Raw genomic sequence first — 18,363 nt, 5'->3', positions numbered from 1 at the left:
AGCTCTTCGGTCGGTGTACATTTATACATGGCTGGATTCCTCTCAGAAATATGCAGCAAAATCATTGTTAAAAAAACATCGGCACGTGAATTCGAGTGATTATCGCCTTATCACGGGAAGTAAGCCTGATCGAGGGTCGATAGTCACCACGTCAGTGTCAGTGAGTCAGATCTTCAGGGAAGTTCAAGTCAACGCACGGTTACCGTGTAATCAGGACACAGTCGTTCCCTCATGGAATGTTAAAACGATGAAGATTGGGAAAGCGAGGTGAAGAAGAAGAAGAAGACGAAGAAGAAGAAGAAGAAGAAGAAGTAGAAGTAGGAGAGTACCCGGAAGTGTATTTGAGTTGTGTCGATGTTTGTGGTTTGGACGAATCGCATGAGTTGGCGTGAGAGAGAGAGAGGAATGTGAGGGAACATGGCTCCTGAGGGCTCTTCGCCCAGTTCGCCGGTCAACACAACACGCACGGATAGTTGAGGGAAAGCGGGGATAAGGTACACGAACGATGAACCTGAAAACGCTCCTCCTCGACTTCAACATCAGGTTGGGAACATTTTACCTCCTTTGTCCTTCCTCCATTTGATCATAACGGTCGTTGTTGGTGTCGGTGTATCATCATTATTATTACTAGTACGTGGCCATACGTGCAAAAAAAAAAGAATTGTGACGTTCATTGTGACGTCATAGCACCGTGTCTTGTCATTTGTTTGGTAAATAAATGGCCATAACTTGGGAACTACTTGTCCGATTAATATCAAACCTTGAAAAGGCACATACTCAGGTCCCCAGCAATATACCTGGCAAGTTTCAATTAGATCGCACCAGTGGTTGTCGAGAAACAGCAGTCGCAGACAGACAGACAGACAGACAGAGATTGCTGGAATTATAGATAGATTATTATTTGTTAACCTTGGTCAAGTTTCGATCGGCTCGAGGTGGCTACAGTTTAAACCAAACGAATAGTGACATGAAATCACCAATAAATGGTTGTCATTGACAAGATTGATATGCAACAGTGAAGAAACCACCTTGTCTTGTGGTATCGTTATCCAGCAGGTTAGAATCAGCTGAGATATGTTTCCAGCACCGCGAGTGCTCGTCGTCCTGGACAACGTGTGCATCCGCAGTTTGTCGTGCAGTACCACGTGCACTGCTGACATGTGGATATGACACAGGCACGTTGTACCACACGGCCTACTACGGTGCACAGGAGGGGTGAGGGAGGGGGCTGGGCTGATGATGTATTTCATGTATATTAATTAATTCCTTTTTTTTGCATGTACAATGAAGCCTCATGGAAGAGCTCGAGCAGAATGGAAAGGGGGAAACACCAACAGGAGAGTGTGACGTGTGCGTGAGATCAATGGGAGGGGAAGAACGACGCATGGGGGTGAACAAGCTGCATGAAACCCAGCAAGGAGAAGGGGAAAGTGGGGATGAAACGGAAAAGGAACAAAGCGACCGACGACGAACAATCGAAAATGTGAGGGAGAGTGGTGGAAATGACAATAACCTGGGAAAACAGAGTGCTTGGGAAAGACGTCATATGAGGAAGAAGAGATCATGAGTACGGATGGTAGAAGTTCCATATAGAGAGAGACGGTCAAAACTAAGATCCAGGCTTTCAATGAAATCTTGCATGCCGCTGTCCTGTCTGTGCCTGTTTGTGGTGAGGATGTTGAGGTCGTGGAGAGATTCACTTACCTTGACAGTGATATTCTTGTCTCTGCCAGTTGTGAGTCAGAGGTCAATAGACGTCTGGGTCAGGCCTGGGGAGTCATGGATTCACTGGATCATGGGGTGTGGCGCTGCCGGTACCTGTGCGGGAGGACGAAAGTCCGAGTCTTCAGGTCCTTCGTGCTTCCAGTCTTGCTCTATGGGTGCGAGACTTGGACTCTGACCAAGGATCTGAGACGGAGACTTAATTCCTTTGGTACCAGGTCTCTTCGGAGAATCCTTGGCTATCATTGGTCGGACTTTATGTCCAACCAGCGGTTGCTGAGAGAGACTCAAATGAGATTTGTTGCCTGCATAGTCCGTGAGCGTCAGCTGCGGCTGTATGGACATGTGGCTCGTTTTCCTGACGCTGATCCTGCTCAGCAGATTCTCTCAGCAAGGGAGTCTCGTGAGTGGAGGAGACCAATGGGCAGACCACGTGCCTCGTGGTTTCAGCAGGTTGATCGGCATCTCAAGGAGATGGGGATGGCCAGATGGAGGCCCAGCGGAAAGTGAACGCAGTGACACGCTGCTCCGGCGCATGCTCCCATACCTGACCTGGCCTGACCCTGAGTGAGTGGTTCGTGCTCCATCACCCTGAGCGTGTGGTTCATGCTCCATTATTCTGAACGAGTTGTTCTGAAATAACACCCAATTTCCGAGCTGTTTGCCGAATTGATGTATTTTCTAAATTATCGAGCCAAACTTTTTTTTCCACCCGTCACACGCAGCTCATGTGGAAGTAGCACATGAAATCCATGAATAAATTTTACACAATAAAACTTCAATAAACACATTGGAAGATTTTTTTTTTGCATCTGCTGAAGAGCTTAACAAAGGCATGTCCATTGAGTGAAGGACACTTCAGAAGGAAGGTTTCTGTGCTGGAATCAAAAAAGGCTGTTTGACCACTGGATAAAGTGCATCGAAGAGAAGGGAGATTGCTGAATAAAGTTTGTCATGACGTAGGTGTGTGTACTGTGTGTACTATGCTCATGACGTAGGTGAGGGTGACAAGTTTTGGAATAATGCTCGTATTATTCATGTGATGAAATTATGGAGTTGCACCTTTCTGTCTATCCTCATTTCCCATTGTACGAGCAAAATCATGCAGACATTGTTACTTTTTTCTGGAATTTTTAACATCATGGCTCATTGAATGCATAGAATAAAATAATTTGGAAGTGGTAAAACCACATTATGTATCCTAATGACACATCTCTGCATTCCTTTACTCGGACACTTATTACCGTTTCAGTTAATGTGGTAATTGTATGTTTGATTTGACCAATCATATTGCTCTTTTACATTTGCAATTTCAGCCGCTGTATGCTGGCAACCTGTGGCTTGGCCACAGCTGTACTTCTGCCCTTCTGGCTGGATGGATTATCCGCACCTCTGTGGTTACCCTTGGCTCCTCTTCTTACTTGCCATTGCCTCGCTGTGCTGGCTTCTGTGGTGGGAACTATGGTGTGGTGTCTTTACCCACGTTCCAGGTGTGCTTGCTTATTTATTTTAATAACTCGATGAAGCTTTGACGACATCTTCTCTTCATATTTTGATCGTCAGTTTGTCAATTTTGTCACTGCATTTTCGTTGTCCCCCGTTTGATGCTTCTTATGTTTGAGCAGGTCAGAAGGTGGAGGTCGAAGTGAATTCCGTGCAATGCTTGTGACTGCTGCCTTGCATCTATTACTTCTACTTTTTGGCCTCGCACTGTGTACCTATCCTGGGATACAAGAGAAGGGCTTCCAAAGAGAACCTGCAGAAGCAGAAAAGAGTTCGGGCAAGCCACCCTGGCTACTGGTGTTTGCACCACTGTTCGTTGTCTGCCCTCTTGGGTTGGCAGGCTGTGTGTGGGGACTCCGGCATGGTCGGGCACAACAGGTAAAAAAAAAAAAAAAAATCACAGTTTTATCTTTTGTTTTGTAATGCATTGACGTTGAAAGCAGAATGTTTAAAACTGGATTAAAAGATTCACTATGGATGAAATTTGAATGTAGGCCGATTGTGGGTGTTCAGTTAACTTCGTTTGCATTGAGAGTTACTTTTGATGATTTTTTTTTTTTTGTGTTTTTTTTAATATGAAGTCTGACCCAGAAATGAAACACATTGAATTAAACATGAGGATTATAACCAATGTTTGCAGGTCTGCTATTTCAAGTGTATAAAGTAGGAAAAGAAACAACATGAGTTATCATGGAATTGGTTGCATATTACAATAGCAAGTGTTATTTGCGTAAACCAAGAGTTCCATAAAATACCATACTTTGCAAAAAGAGTGCATAATAAGGTAGAGCCGACCAATAATGGTAATTATGAGAACAGGTAATTGACGGACACAGGCATCTTGTAGCAGGGTGCAGATTGGTGGGTGTGAGATGGAACGTAAGGACTTGGAAAGGGTGGGTGCACTGAAAGGATAGGAAGAAACAGTCTGTGGAAGTTATGGTTCTGTTATGGGTGCATATTTTAAATGTTGTAAAGTATGTTTATACATGGTCAGATCTCTGCACCAGGTACCGTGGTTATAAACAAACATTTAGAACATATTTTGGTTGATGCGTATTTACCCTCGATTCATCATCCATATCGCTGCAAATCCTGGATATAAAGATCGCTTTCTCCCGCAAGTTGAACTCGAACACAAGGCCCTATGTTAGAAAACCGTTGAAATACAGATGACATTGTCAAAATGAATTATCAAAAGAAACGATCATTTAATTTTTTTCCCCCCGCATGTTTATTTGCCCTGGTGGCCTGTATGTACACTGTTGCCCTACATGTACACCACACAGGGACGCCGTTGAATAACAGTGGCGGAGACACTAAACTGGGTGAGGCTTGCTTTGACCTGCCCCCTTAAAACAGTTCAGGGAAAAGGCCCGGAGAGAACACTTAGCGGAATTTAATTTCTGAATTGAAATTTGGGTTTTTTTTGGAAATGGGAAATCCATGGCTCTGCAATTTGCAGTGTTTTAACAACCTGCTACATGGTATACAGTGTCGATTTATGCTTCGCAGCAGGAAATATGCTTACTTAACAGGATGATAACTTGCAGTGCCTCTGTTAACGATGTGCAATGTGGGAACAGTGACGACTGCAATAACACTCGGGAGAGCACATACCTCCACCAGGCTGAACAGTTTACACTTTGTATCCCACTGATCGGCTGGATCTGCATCCAGACCTGAACCAAAAATCAAATAGACTTGTTTTTATCAACGAACCAACTCATTCACCAAGTTTTCTCAGAACCCACCCAAAACGTTTTGAGATATCATGCGATATATCATTTTTGGCCATATCTCTCAATGGTAAAAATCATGAAAACATTTTTTTTAATTCTAGTATCCAAATCAGGATCTATTTCTTCACCAAAATCGAATCAATTAGTTCTTGTCACACACACAACTTGTCCACCAAGGTCAGGTCTGGTCAGGTATGGGAGCATGCGCCGGAGCAACGCTTCAATGTGTCCACTTTCCACCGGTACTCCAGAGGCCTCCGTCTGGCCATCCCCCAAGTAGATGCCTGGCCCATCCCCATCTCCTTGAGATGCCGATCGACCCATTGGCTTCCTCCACTCACGAGGCTCCTTCGCTGAGAGAATCTGGTGATCAGGATCAGCGTCAGGAAAATGAGCTACATGTCCATACAGCCACAGATAATGCTCACGGACTATGCAGGTCACAAATCTCATTTGAGTCTCACCAACCGCTCATTGGACACAAAGTCCGACAAGCGATAGCCAAGGATTCTCCAAAGAGACCTGGTACCAAAGGAATTAAGTCTCCCTCTCAGATCCCTGGTCAGAGTCCAAGTCTCACATCTATAAAACAAAACTGGAAGCACCAAGGTCCTGAAGACTCGGATTTTCGTCCACCTGCACAGGTACTCACAGCGCTACACCCCATGATCCAGTGAATCCATGACTCCCCAGGCCCGACGCAGACGTCTATTGACCTCTGGCTCACAGCCAGCGGAGACATGAATATCACTGCCAAGGTAAGTGAATCTCTCCGTAACTTCAACATCCTCACCACAAAACAGGTACAGACAAGATAGCAGCATCCAAGATGGCATTGAAAGCCTGGATCTTAGTTTTGACCCAGGAAATCTGTAATCCCGGCGGCTCCGACTCCTCATTCAGCACCTCGAGGGCCCCCAAAAGGGTATCCAGAGTCTCCGCAAAGATGACTGCATCATCTGTGAAATCAAGGTCAGAGATATTGACATTCCAAAATGATGCACCACAGCTTCATCTCTCCGACATCCTCCCACGAATCCAGTCCATACAAGTGCTGAAAAGTGTGGGGGTACACATCCCTGACAAACTCCAGTAACAACTGGAAATAAGTCAGAGATTGTATCACCACATCTCACAGCATTCTCAGGACCAGAGAATAGTTCAGACATCAGATCGATCAGTTTTGGTGGCACCCCACCAAGACAAAGAATCCTCCAGATGGAATCCCGATTCACTGAATTGAATGCTTTGCAGAGATCAACATAGGCTGCAAGCAGCCCCTGCCGAAACTCTCGTCTGCGTTCGGTGAGGACCTGAAGGCAAGGATACAGTCAATCATTGTCCTCTGGTGTAAAGCCTGACTGCCTTGGATGCTGGTGCCAAGCAGATGGTGGTGAACCCTATCAAGAATGATCTGAGCAAAGACTTTGCCCGGCACTGACTGCATCGTCACACCTCGGTAGTTGTTGTAGTCCTGGCAATCACCCTTCCCTTTCCAGAGAGGGTCAACAAGGCCCCTCTTTCAGTGAGTTGGGATGATGCCTGTGTTCCAGGCAGAGCACAGAACTTCATGCAACGACACAAGTACAGCATTTCGTCCAGCCTTGAGAAGTTCAGCATGGATGCCACAGATCCCAGAAGCTTTACCACATTTCAACCAGTTCACCGCAGCCTGTGTTTCCACAAACAAAGGTAGATCACAGTTGACTGGAGGGTCAGCAATCAGGGTAGTAAGACCCCTGACATCCAACTCAACAGCTGGTGGATCAGCCTGGAACAGCCGCTCAAAGTAACCGGCCCATCAGGCCTTCACTTCGGACTCCTCAGTCAAGAGCCCTCCACCCTCCATTCCAACTGCAGTACACTAAGGGACGGGCTTGGAGGAACGCAATGCGTAAATTCCTCTGTAAGCAGGACGAGAATCACGTGAGCACAGGTGATGCTCCACTACCTCACAGATTCCTTTCACAAAGGCCGGCTTCCTTGTCCACTGTCAGCACACCAATCGTTTTTCGCCTCAACTCCCTGAACAGCTCAGCTCTGCCATTAAGCCTGGCCCTGTGACTCTGGTCAATGGAATCCAGTGTCCCTTGAGAGACAATTTTTCTTCACCCTACGGTGAGTTCCAAGACATCCACCAGCAACATTAAGGATGGTGGTCTTGAAAGCACTCCACAACTCTTCAGGATTCCCCAAAGCACACAGACCCCCCCCCCCCAAATCCCCATTCAGCCTGTTCACAAACTCCTCAGCTACCCTCTCATCCTTGAGCTTGCCAACATCCAGCCTCGGCTGGGATGGTACCATTCTCTCTATAGTGGGGCAACTTAGCTAAATATAGCATAACAATTGTGCATTTTGTGAGGAAAGCACCAAATTTGGCAGACTAGTAGCCTATCATATTATGAACAGATTTGGATATTGAGCCATCTCAAAATTTTTGATGGTAGTGGAAAATGGCTGCCACAGCCATCAGCGGCTGAATTTGAGATCGCCCAATATCCAAATCTGTTCATAATATGTTAGGCTACTAGTGTGCCAAATTTGGTGCTTTCCTCACAAAATGCACAATTGTTATGCTAAGTTGCCCCACTAGTGGGGCAACTTAGCTAAATATAGCATATCAAATTTTGTTAACTTAGCTAAATATAGCATATCAAAAATATAGCATATCAAATTTAATTTGTTTTCAAGAATCAAATGAATCATGCATAACACATATAACATGTTTTCCCCTGCTACGTACGCATCCTTCTTCTGCACCAGCTGGAGATGATTTTTGGAGTCAATTTCCTGCAGTTTGTTTTCATTGCATTGCGACTGGATGGAGTCATCAGCTGGGCTTGGGTGGTAAGATGGCACTTTGATCTGCTAAAAAAAAAAAAATCACAACTTGAATTTTGTATTCTTTTTTTAAAATAAGTGGAATATTCCCAGTTAAATGTGTCTGAATATCTCTCATACATGTTTAATGAAACTGAATCCAAGATTGCTGTTAGACTTGCAGATGATTGCCAAAATAACACACATGATGTCCAAATTGTTGTCTTTCTTTCCTTCTCTTTTGCATTAAAGAAGGTTTGCACTGATGAGATATCAATCACGCTTCAACAAGCCAGAGAGCTAATTATATGGTTCCTTGTCATCCTTGGTTGCACACCAAATGTGGCCAGAGCAGGATTTTCCACTTGTGAAAGTAGATGTCTGTGTAAACAAAAATGAGAGTCTTCACCCTGTGCAGCCAGCTCTGAATTCTGTGCAGTCCTCGTTCCTAAAATCGACCAATCATTGGTCTGTTCATTATGAGGGCATACTTGTAGTTGTCAACAGCAAAATGTAAAATTCCCATTTTCCTTTTTGCATGATTGGAAGATAAGTTTTGATAGACTTTGAAAGGTTTCTTTTTAATGAAAAAATACATGGACTTCATAAACATTTTGTCCTCCCCTGCACCCCCTACCCCCATCCCCCTCAAGCATCTTCTTCTTCTTCGTCTTTCGGCTGCTCCCATTAGGGGTCGCCACAGCGGATCATCCGTTATGATCCGCATACTGATTTGGCATAGGTTTTACGCCGGATGCCCTTCCTGACGCAACCCTGGTCGCCTCTTACGACACACGGATAAGGATTGGGTTTTGCCATGATTCTGGGCCGCCCTGTTGGTGCAGGGCAGGCACAGGGCCAATCGACAGCGATAACACGATAGCACACACACATTTCTTTAAAATACGTACAATTGAGAATGTTGGATAATCTCAAAAGTTTTACAGCACCAATACAATGTGAGTACGTCTATAAAGTTTGTACTACAACATTTGTAAATCAGAAGGAGAACATAGTTAATGAAAGTGCTCTTGTCACATACTCTTGCCAAAACACTTTAGAACCAGAAATTCACATGATGTCAATGTCAATTTAGTCACTTCCTGAGCTTCAGCAAAGATAAAATTCTCCAGAGTACAAATCATTTCCAAAAAAAAGTAAAGAAATAAGAAATAAAAACATTTTATACTAGAAGGGCACTCGGTAGAACACATACCTCTGCCCCGTAATGCCTGATCCACGAGAACATATCGGGCCCAATACATTTTTGAAATATCATGCGACATATCATTTTTGAGCCCTATCTCTAAATGGTGAAGAATCATTTAAAAAATTCTCGTAGTTGGATCCTGATTCTGATCTTCACCAAAATCCAATCAATTTGTCATGGTCACACACACCCAACATGTCCACCAAGTTTCATCCGAATCCTTCCACAACTTTTTGAGATATCGTGCTATATATCAGTTTAGCCCAATCTTTCAATGGTGAAGAATCACTTTAAAAATGATCAAATCTGTTTTTGGATCTTCACCAAAATTGAATCAATTCATTCTTGTCAGACACTCAATGTGTCCGCCAAATTTCATCCGGATCCGTCCGCAACTTTTTGAGATATCTTGTACACAGACAAACAAACAAGCAAGAAGACGTGCAAAATCCATAAAACAAACTTGACCTTAAAAATAATTGCTTGGTTGAATTCAATGTCCAAATATGCAACTCCTATTCAAATTAAGTGAATCGGATGAAAATTGATAGAAATCCAGCCTTTGTTGACCTTTTGGCCGATGTGGACCTCCAAAAGAATTGGTGGTTGAATTAGTTAACCTGAAATATATATAGCCTCTTCAAATTTCAAGTTAATCAGATGAAAATTGAGGATTTTAGAAATTATACAAGCTTAGTTTTTGACCTTGGGACTGGGTTGACCTTTTGATCCATGTTGACCTCAAAAATAATTGGCTGGTTTAATTCAGTGACCGGACATATGAATCCTCTTCAAATTTCAAGTCAATCGGATGAAAATTGAGGATTTTAGAAATACCACATTAGTTGTTGACCATGGGCCTATGTTGACTTTTTGGCCTTTTGACCTCAAAAATAATTGGCTTGTTGAATTAATTAATATGAAATATAAATCCTTTTCAAAGTTCAAGTGAATCGGATAAAATTTGAGGAATTTAGAAATCTCACATAAGTTGTTGACCTTTTGCCTATGTTGACCTTTTGACCTCAAAAACAATAGGCTTCTTCCTTTTGACAAACACTACCATGTGGTGAAGTTTCGTGAAGATCGGTTTAAAATTGTGACCTGTAGGCGATAGACAGACAAAAAGACAGGCAGAGAATAAAATGGACTAACCAATATACTTGAAAAATCTTTGGCTTTGCAAGTAACAAACAAACATACAGAAAGGTGTGAAAACATAACCTCCTTCCTTCACCTTCGGTGGTGGAGGTAAAAATACAAAAGGATGTAAACAAGGTAGGGATGGTCACAAGAAATAAGATCATGTGAAACCATCCCTCCATCTTTCTTTGAATACTGGCTGTCCCGCCAAAACTCACATTTATGCTTCTTCTTCAATCCTGGAAAGGCTGTCTTATAAAACGGCACCTTTATGGTTAAACGGATACAATTTTTGTTCCAAGTACCGTATTTTTCAGGATACAAGTCGATACTTTTTTCCTGAAAGTCTGGGCCTCGACTTGTACGCAGAATCGACCTATTTATGCTTTAAGACATTGAATTCCATAAATGAAAAACAATTGCAAAGTGTGATATTTTCTGAAATTAATTGTATAGATGATAATTTAAAACACACTACAGCAAGTTTCCACAACATCGTGGATGCGTTCCTAGAAAGTGCAACATTAAGCAAACCAAGCAGACGAGATATTGTTGCGGGGCCGGGCGTCAGCCGCGAGCACGACCGCTAGATGAAGCAGTAGAGTCAGCTCGACCGATCACCCGGAATTCAGATCGTACTTTTCGGAAAACTCCGGAAAAGTACGGGTCCCTTTCGGACCGTGAAGTGTCAATATTTCGGCCACGTAGTACAGGGTTATTTGCCAAATCTTCAAAATACCCAGAGACCACGTGGCGATCTACCGAGTCTTCACACCCTCGACGGAACTCGTACGAGCCGAGCCGTATTCGCGCTCGACCCGTGTGCGATCCGAGCGGTTTAATCGCCGAGATCCGTTGGTCCAAATGTCCCCTGACAGCTGTAACCACTTTTACTATTTCTCCAACACGCAGCACACTAAGTCAATGAAGGAATAGACACGAACGAGCTGAAACATTGAAAAAATGGGGTTTATTTTTACAACAATAATTGGGGGAACGAGGGAAGCACGGAAGAAGCAGAGTGAAAACCGAATATTAATAAGTGCACGTATATACAGTCAAAAAGTACTCACACAGTTTACTACTTAGCAGACGGGCCCACGGACACACACACGCGTGCGCACGCACACACACACACACACACACACACACACACACACACACACACACACACACACACACACACACACACACACACACACACACACTCAAAAGAAGTGGTGGCTGAAGCCTTTATTGCGGACTTCAGCTCAGAGGGACAGGCGAGCTGAAGACCAGGGTCTATCTTGGACCTGTCCACCTCGTGTGGTCTTCAAGCTGACTCGATCCGCGGAGGAGGACGACGACCAAGACAAGATAAGACCAGCCCTCGACGATGACGAAGGCCCAACAGGACGAGATCTCCAGACCAGCTCGACAACCACCAAGACCAGCACGACGAGCCCAGCAAGACGAGCGCTCCAGCAAGATGAACTTTGCAAGACGAGGACCACAATGGCGACCACCAAGACAAGAAGGTTCCAGACCTCCCAGACGACGACCAAGCCCAGCTAAGACGAGATGTGATGTGATGTGATGTGATGTCCCAGATGTATCAGATGTACCTCACCAAGATCAGCGCCTGTGTCTTTATTCACCCTGTTTCGGGGGGGGGTGGGGGGGAACGTCTCGATCTGAGGTGGTGAGGTCCCTGATTGTCCAGGGGGGCTCATCCTGGACGGAGTCTCGATCTGAGCGGATACGAATTCCCGCCCACGTACGTGGTTAAACGCATGAAGAACAATGGCGCCGGTCAGAGCGGGGGGTGGGGGGGGGAGGTGTAAAAATAAAAGAAAAACCCTATCAAAGGAACTCAGCGCATTTGCATTTAATCACCCTTTAAAAATGGGCAAGGAAGCTATCTATAAAACACATACTGATATAACTAATCTATAGGACCTGAATGTTGTGTGCGATAGGTTTCCAAATTCGTAACAATATTCCTATGGACGTAGTGTTATCATGGGGGGATGTGTTCCCAGGGCACATTTTTGGTCACCCGAACATAACTTTACCTTTACTTAATAACTACATATTAGAGACAAATATTGAACAAATCAATAAAGAACACAAATTAAATCCACAAATAGACAATTAAATGAACAGTTACAGGAGTACTCACCAAAATGTAGGGCCGAGATTGCTTGTCGGGACGGGAGAAGTGTGGGTGTGGGGTGGGGGGGTTCCAGGGAGGGAGAAGCAGGCCTTTGTGTCTTGGATGGACTGCTCAAATAATTTGTGGGTTTGGAAGGCAAAGGGGAGGTAATCCCAGAGCTCTATGGTGCTCCCCACCCCTTTCGTCCTGACCGGGCTTTCGGGTGAGTCGCGCACCGAATCTGGAATCGAGAAATCTCCAATCTAGCTATCAAACGGGCCACGTGGCGAATCTGAAGGGGAGAAGTCATCACCAAGGTGCCGAGAGATGGTGTGATCAGAGCAGCGGAGAAATCTGAATACAGTATTTGTACGAAAACCAATCTTGTGTTGAGAAATCCAAGATGGCTAATCGTGGCTGCAAAGCTAGGTGGACAAACGTTGAGTGCTTACAATGTGTCAGGTGTTCAGGTATTACAGTATTATTACAGGTATTACAATATTTCAGGAGTCAGGTATTACAATGTGTCAGGTGTTCATTTTTACCTGGCACACGTGAAACAAAAATGGGGGTTAAGCAATTGGTTCATGTCCGTCCATCTGTTAGTCAGTTTATGATTGAGGGGAAACTTATTTAAATCGAATGTTATATTTTGAACACGAATCAGAACATGAATAGGAAGACAAGTTTGCCGTTTAACTGTACTTTGGCTTTGAATTCATCCTGATCACACATGCACATAGAGGAGTGATTTTTTTTAAATATTTTACTTTGCCTGCCTTGGAGTTAAACAAAATTGAAAATCATTCCAACAGGAAACTTAGTTTTTTGGGATGTCATAAAGGACACAAACAACAGGCAAGAAGAGTTAATATAATGATTTAAATAAAGTGGTGTTTAAGAGGGTGTATCAGCGGCGGTAAATTCTGGAATGAATATATTGTTACGGCTGTGGAAATTCGCAAACCACCATTCAGGTCCCGTAGGTGAGATATCTCTTAAGTACATGTGTAGTTAGCCCCAAACCAGTTTTTAGAGGGAATAAATGTGATTCATTCGGGCTGCAACGCTTTGAGTCAGTCGTTTTTCTTTCTCTATCTTTTATTTCAAATAAAAACCAACGAGGACGCTCGGTGGGCTTTTCGCGCCATTCTTCTCCGCGCTTGGTGTGAGGGGAGAGAAGCGAGGGGAGGGCAGCTGGTGCTTGATTGGTGGATGCGCGGTGTGACGCGGCCAGGGAGGAGGAACGCCCCTCTTCGAGACCTTTCTCGAAGCGCCTCGAAGGGGGGTGGAGCAAAGAACGAGGCGGAGCTCCGAGGATATAAAAGTCGGAGACGGGCGAAGCAGTTTTGTCGATGCTCTTGCTTGGTAGATGCTCTTGCTGGGTGGATGCTCTTGCTCAGTGGATATACTTGCTTCGTGGTTGCTCTCGTCTTCCGGCTCGCTTGTCCTGGTGGCCGCTAGCGGGGTCTTTTGTGGGGCAGTTGCAAGACCCCGCTGGTGGGAAGGAGCGTCCGCCATTTCCCTCTCCCGACTTCGGGCATCCACGTTCCCCCCCCCTCCCCTCTATCCGTGGTGGGGAAAGCGCCAAACACTCGGTCCGTGGCGTCGAGTGGCCAACACGTGCAGGCGCGAGGCACGCCGGAGAGGCCTCGCCTACCACGCTCGGGCACGGAGTCGCGGCCAGGCTGGACCACGTCGACGGACGTCAGAGAGGGACTCGGCACGCTCAGGGAAGTCACGACTTCCATTTCTTTTGGGTTCTGTGTAAACGTGTGTGTGTGGCGCCAGTCTGGTGAAGTAAAATTGTATAAGTGTTCTGTGTAGTAAATCAGATTCGGTTGTAGCTCTGCATCGTTCCTTGCTTGTGTTTCTTTACGGTGATTGTAAATACGTGTATTGCTTTTATTGTATCCCTGTGACTGTAATATACGTGCCTTCCGTGCTTCCGTATTAAATGTGCTTGTCCGATTGTTCCCCGTTTCGCTGCGTCCTTTCCTTCGTTTGAATCTCCATCTTGCTTCACGTAACGGGTTCGTCGTGGGCTTAATACGCCCGATAATTAATTGGAACCGTCGAGGCCGACGATAACACCGCTCGGTTATCCCGATAGCACGGAACGGATCGCTTAAGCGGCCCGTGTCCGGAGTCGACCTGCGGCGAGGTGCGATCGCCCGGTTTACCATCCGCGTGGGTACTTAGGTAGGTCGAGTTTGGCGAACAACACTATCCCACACGGGTGGCCGATTGGCACGATCATGGTGAGGCCGAAAGGCCCACCCGTGACTAGCTCCCAGCGTTAGTCCGAGAGGGTCACGACAGAATTGTCCGTCCGGTGGGCGACATGCCGCGATTCGAGTCACGTGGCCGATCGCTCGCCGGCGGGCGCGAATTCGCAACAATATTTATACAACGTTTACAATCTTTATTATATTTGAAATCAAATTATATACTTGAACAGAAGAACACAAATCTCCTTATTGTCACTTCCAAAACCCTTCCGTTTAGCAGTACATAAGTGGACATGTTAAGTAGGTGGTGTGTAAGACTGCTTCAACAGCGCTAAACTTCCAGAATTTTTTTATACGATTTTAATGTTGTTTTGTTTGTGGGATAGATGGAGGAATTTGATAGTAAAGGTATAATTGTATAGTGTAGCCTGGTTCGTGGATGGGCAGGAGACATCTCAATGTAATTTAAGTAGGGAAACTGTCAGCTTAAGATCGTTACGTGTCACCACATGGGAGGTGGTGCTGTTTTAACTCGGTAGGCTAATTTGTCCTCGTATGTGGTTGTCCCCTGCGACCTTTTCCTACATTTTTGCATTTACAAAACCAGAAATAAAAGAATTACGTTCTTATAACAACAGAGCTGAACACTCTAAGCAGGCAAAAACCCTGCCTTCTCGACTTCGTGCCAACAAGTCACGCCCCCGAGGCTTATGATTGGTCGGGAGGCCTTAGAAGGTGCGAGAGAGAAGGTATTTGGTGTGAGGAATGTGGTTGAGACAGAGGGTTTCATTTTTGCTCTTCTCTCCACATGACGAAATAGCAGCGCGATTTTCGTGTTCGTGCTTATGTGAATTTGTCCGCGTGCTAGAGCAAGACACAAGCCATAGATGGCTGCTGGGTCGTGAAGTGTTTACGTTTCTGAGGAGAGCAGAAGAGGGGAAGAGCGCACCTCGAGGCCTTATCTCCAGGCCTCAGAAATTGCCCCATCGTGTGGTCAAGGAGAAAGGCGGCGCCCATTTGCGGCAAGTGAACCTGGTGTAAGAGAGGAGCGGGGTCGGCATATTCGTTCGTGAGAAGAAACTGTGCGAGGGTTTGTGGGCCCTTAATGAAGGAGGACCATCCGTGTGAATTACCACGTGTCTCCCGCCCAGAGAGCGACTTGGCGTCATTTTGGGTGTGGTTTCCCACACAGGACTACACGGTTCGATCGCCAAGCTCCTGAAAGATCAACTCTGGACACACAGCTCAGTGCCAGGATAAAGGGAGGGGTTTTCTTTTATTTTATCTTTCCCCTTGTCTGTATCTGAGTCTGTGTGGAGATGTCTCAAAATTAGCTTTCGTTTAACTCATGTTTTTATTGTTACGCGTTGATTTATTCCCATTATAAATATTTAATTTATGTTCATTAAACCCTTATTTATTAAATTTGCTTGTGTCTGTCTATTCGTCGTGGGTTTGAGTATAAACCCTTGTGCTTTTGTCATGGTGAACACCTCTGGAACGTGCTTTGCCGCCTGCCGTCCTGTGCGCGCCTTGATCTCCAAGGATCTCGGCTGTTCACCTCCAAGGGAAATCGTTCAGCTATCCGTCCAGGTCGGTGTTAACCGCTCGTCCACATCTGGATCAAGGGTAGGATATAACATAACCACCGCGGACACAAAAATGATATTGTTTTATTAAAATTGAAGTATGTACCTGAACACTGCGTGGGGTATAGTGTTCTATGAACTGTAGTTTATTAAGGAGTGGTGAAGTGCAAACAAATTTTCATGTGCTATGAGCCAGTGCTGATAATGATTGTTTAGCTTGTTTTAAATACTGTATCTCAGGATTCATGTCATTGACATTGAAAAACCCTTTACATTCCTAATTTATCCAAAAGGTTGTCCCACAAAGTAATAATTATTCAAATAATATGCACAAAACAGCTCATTAATATTCATGAACCTAGAAGGAGTGCAGGTAGCGATGGGTTGTGTGTCAGGGAGGAATTAACACCTCCAGCTTTCTGACTGATTGACAGCTTTGCTAATTAACATAGATGATATAGCTTAGTCTTGCACTCCAAACTGAATGAAGGAACGAAAAATGGGGAAATCAGCCAATTCGACTTGTATTCCACATCGACTTGTGGGCCGAAAATACAGTAAATTGATTATTAGCTTTCCAATGGTACCATTTCTATTATTTTACCACAGCAGGAACCATTATGCCTGGTGTTGGCTTAATGGTTACGGTGGTGAGGTTGGGCTCCTTGGATCTTGAGTTCAAATTCCGCCTGGCTGTTGAATTAATACCAGGTGGGGTTGACTCTGCCTGTCAGCCTTCCGAGGTCAGCAAAATGAGTGTCAGCTTGCTGGGATCCTGTGTCGGATTGGCGACCTATCCAGGATTGTGTCCAATAACCGAGGAGCCTGCTTAGGCAGCACCAACGCTCTGTACAAAGTACGGTCCCCACGGATGGATTGAACCATTGCATTAAAACTCGAGGTCCTGCTTCTCCTTCGTGTGACGGACGGAAAGTTCTCCTTTTTAGGTCATCTCTTCGAGCATGACCTAATAATATGGGTGTCGATGTCCTTCGATCCGTCCGTCCATCCGTCCGTTCACAATGAAGTTGAAGCGGGAGATCTGGTTATTAGTGATCCTGATAGAGGTCGATGAGACGTACATGATGGTATGACTTTCAAGGTCACCGAAGGTCAAGGTCAAGGTCACGAGGCCTTTGAAGTTGCGAAAATGAGGATTTTCAAATTCTATCTCCTCCTCCAGTTCTCAAGCGATCTTGAATTTGATTGTAGCATATGAATATGGGACAATATCTAAATTTTGGTCGGGCCGGATTTTCGATATTCGCTTTCGTTTTCGTGTCACGTGACTTCAAATTTGGCGAAAATGACGATTTTAAAAATCCATCTCCTCCTACATTTCTCAAGCAATCTTGAATTTGATTGTGGCATATGAATCTATGGGACAATATCTAAATTTTGTCAGGCCGGATTTTCGATATTCGCTTTCGTTTTCGTGTCACGTGACTTCAAAGTTGGCCAAAAATCCCTCCTGACCCGAGAACACTGCACCCTAGTAACAGGAACTCACGCTTGTTTCTCGCAGAGAAGACCGTCACTCCCGCACGGGTGTATTTGTTGTTATGTATTATCTTAGTGCCACATTTATGATAACCATTTTTATTAAAATTCTTAAATCATTAGGGTGGGGACATCTCTTCCCACCATCGTGCTAGTTAATAGAACAGCAAGTAACCGTTATAATTTGCACATCGTGTACACATGACAACACAGAATTTTTATTATGACAATTGTGACATCAATAAAGGTTTTTCTTTCTTGTCACCTTTACACCCATGGCATGATGTTTTTACATTATATATATATATATATATTTTTTTTTTTAGATATTTTTCACCAACCAATTTGTTCATTGGTAGCTGATAATGAATTGTTAAATAAACACTAATCAACATTATTTAAGTTTACTAAAATTATTGTTGAGCGAGTAAGGTTGTCGAAACGTATGCATCTTGTTATTACTGGCTTTGTGGCTGGCATAAAGTAATTTTGACAACTGTCATGCAGGTGGTCTGCATACCTGCCTGGTTATTGTTATCATTCCTTGAGCTCCTTTCCATCTACCACCTGCTCTGGGCGTTCCTGATAGCAGCAACAACAGCGGCTGTTACTGATGGCCAGCGTCGTTCACACATGCTCTCTGCCTGTACGCACGTTACCCTGCTCACCTGTTTGCTCACATTTTTGGTACGTGCACACACTGAAGATTGCTTTCATTCTCCTACCACACAAGCTTGTAATAAACCATTTTGGAAAAGTGTGCGCC

General features: G+C 44.6%; 1 protein-coding gene across 5 annotated transcripts in view; it reads left to right on the top strand.

Annotated features, from left to right (window-relative positions):
* The first annotated feature begins 10 nt into the window (after positions 1–10).
* Positions 11–18,363, top strand: part of LOC147023161 (transmembrane protein 185-like) — a 19,241-nt gene continuing 888 nt past the window's right edge. Inside the window, exons 1-7 of one of the 5 annotated variants that reach the window (XM_085888306.1) lie at positions 11–543; positions 1,291–1,483; positions 3,039–3,212; positions 3,348–3,603; positions 7,734–7,817; positions 16,054–16,137; positions 18,105–18,284. In XM_085888306.1, coding sequence (XP_085744432.1) covers positions 1,404–1,483; positions 3,039–3,212; positions 3,348–3,603; positions 7,734–7,817; positions 16,054–16,137; positions 18,105–18,284 — 858 coding nt within the window. In that variant the 5' untranslated portion in view covers positions 11–543; positions 1,291–1,403. The remainder of the gene's footprint in view (positions 544–1,290; positions 1,484–3,038; positions 3,213–3,347; positions 3,604–7,733; positions 7,818–16,053; positions 16,138–18,104; positions 18,285–18,363) is intronic. The other 4 variants (XM_085888307.1, XM_085888309.1, XM_085888308.1 and 1 more) reach the window with 4 other exon arrangements.

Source organism: Eptatretus burgeri, chromosome 7 (genome assembly GCF_056783735.1).
Source record: "Eptatretus burgeri isolate ZD-2024b chromosome 7, Ebu_testis_v1, whole genome shotgun sequence".
In the NCBI taxonomy this organism is placed as follows: domain Eukaryota; kingdom Metazoa; phylum Chordata; class Myxini; order Myxiniformes; family Myxinidae; genus Eptatretus; species Eptatretus burgeri.
This window is presented reverse-complemented; position numbering and strand designations above follow the sequence as displayed.